This window comes from Pseudophryne corroboree, chromosome 2 (assembly GCF_028390025.1).
Source record: "Pseudophryne corroboree isolate aPseCor3 chromosome 2, aPseCor3.hap2, whole genome shotgun sequence".
NCBI lineage: Eukaryota > Metazoa > Chordata > Amphibia > Anura > Myobatrachidae > Pseudophryne > Pseudophryne corroboree.
In genome coordinates this window covers 932577373-932579120 of record NC_086445.1, presented here as the reverse complement: position 1 = coordinate 932579120, position 1748 = coordinate 932577373, and the positions used below count along the sequence as shown (strand labels likewise).

The 1748-nt window shown below is 42.2% G+C and overlaps 1 protein-coding gene across 1 annotated transcript; it reads left to right on the top strand.

Moving 5' to 3' along the window:
* Positions 1-229: 229 nt before the first annotated feature.
* On the top strand, positions 230-646 carry LOC135025838 (histone H2A-beta, sperm-like). The gene has a single exon (XM_063953574.1). It carries the CDS (start codon positions 230-232, stop codon positions 644-646), a length of 417 nt encoding a protein of 138 aa, XP_063809644.1.
* The last annotated feature ends 1102 nt before the right edge of the window (positions 647-1748 follow it).

Here is a 1748-nt window from a genome sequence, read left to right as displayed (position 1 = left end):
CGATGCAGGGGCTTGTCGTCCACCGGATTGGCCAGCTACACATTGTTCTGATGTGTAGCCGGCCTATGTACGAGGCTCATCTCTTAAAAACCACTTGTAACTCCCTAAGTTAGACTCTTGCACCCCTACACCGTTCACATTGGAAGCAAGTTGTAGAAGTTAATGAACTATAATTTAATGCATGTAGTGACTGTTGTCTTGAACCCTTCGGTTGCAGGCTTCTTTCAGAATGTCTGGTCGAGGTAAGAAGGTTCAGAAAGCTGCAGCTGGTAAAGGCTCCAAATCCGCTAAGGCAGGTCTCCAGTTCCCAGTTGGCCGCGTCCACCGCTTTCTGAGGAAGGGGAACTATGCAGATAGGATTGGTTCTGGAGCCAGCATCTATTTAGCAGCCACACTGGAATACCTATGTGCTGAGGTCCTGGAGCTGGCTGGAAATGCAGCCAGAGACAATAAGAAATCCCGGATCTTTCCCCGACATATACAGTTGGCTGTTAGGAATGATGAAGAACTGTCCAAGCTGTTTGATAACATCACTATTGCTGATGGTGGGGTGTTGCCAAATATAAATACTGCTCTATTGCCAAAGAAGTCTTCAAGAGGCCCATCGTCTGAGGAGCCTAAAGTCGCAGAATCACAGGAGTTTTGAACTTTGCCGAATTGTTTACAATATGCTCTTAAGTCTATTTATTGACTGACTACACTGACACTTCTGCTAATACTTTTTTTTTTTTAACTTGTAAACCAATAAAAGTGGTCTATTAATGTTATGGAATTTTGTATACTCATTAAAAGTTACCTTTTAATGTTATGGAATTCTTATTTAAACTGAATAAAGTTAGTGTAATATAACATTACCAACTTTTTACTAACTTTTAAAGCTATAGGCGTGGGAGAAAATGGCAGTTTTCTTAAAGTATGTATATTTCTGGGTGCACAAGCTTTGTTAAATGTTAATACATCATAGGTTGGTGTACTCCTACAGTGTGCCAAAGTACAATGTGAAGGCATGTTTCTTGTCTCCTGGTATGCCCAGTAACTGGGGAATTGTTCTTTGCCATTTATAATGCTAAACAAGGTAACGTTCCTGTATTTTAATGCAAATTAGCATAAACGGATGCTGTCATAAAATACGTAGGGGCTATAAAGGTTATTGGGTGTCCTATTTGGTTGGGTGGTGTAAAAAAAAATATCTTTCTTTCAGTGGAGATTTTGCATCAGAACAGGAAACTGTATATTTAGCCTGATATTAAATATGCAGGGTTCAGGATAAGGGGGCTAGCTCCATATGAAGATGGTGTTTGCTAATGGAGACTAACATAGCCCAGACTATGGGGATGGCTGATGTATTAATAAATGGCAACCCCTAAGCACACAATGGTGGTCATTTTGAGTTGTTCACTAGCTGTTTTCGGTCGCTGTGCAGCGATCAGGCAAAAAAGCGGCACTTCTGCGCATGCGTGACGTACTTTCACAACAGCCGATGTAGTTTCACACAAGGTCTAGCGAAGCTTTTCAGTCGCACTGCTGGCCGCAGAGTGACTGACATGAAGTGGGTGTTTCTGGGAGGTAACTGACCATTTTTGGGGAGTGTGTGGGAAAAACGCAGGTGTGGCAGATATAAACGCAGGCGTGGCTGAATGCAGGGCGTGTTCGTGACGTCAAAACAGGAATTAAATAGTCTGAAGTGTTCGCAAGGTAGGAGTAGGTCTGGAGCTGCTCAGAAACTGCACAATCTTTTTTTTTTTTTT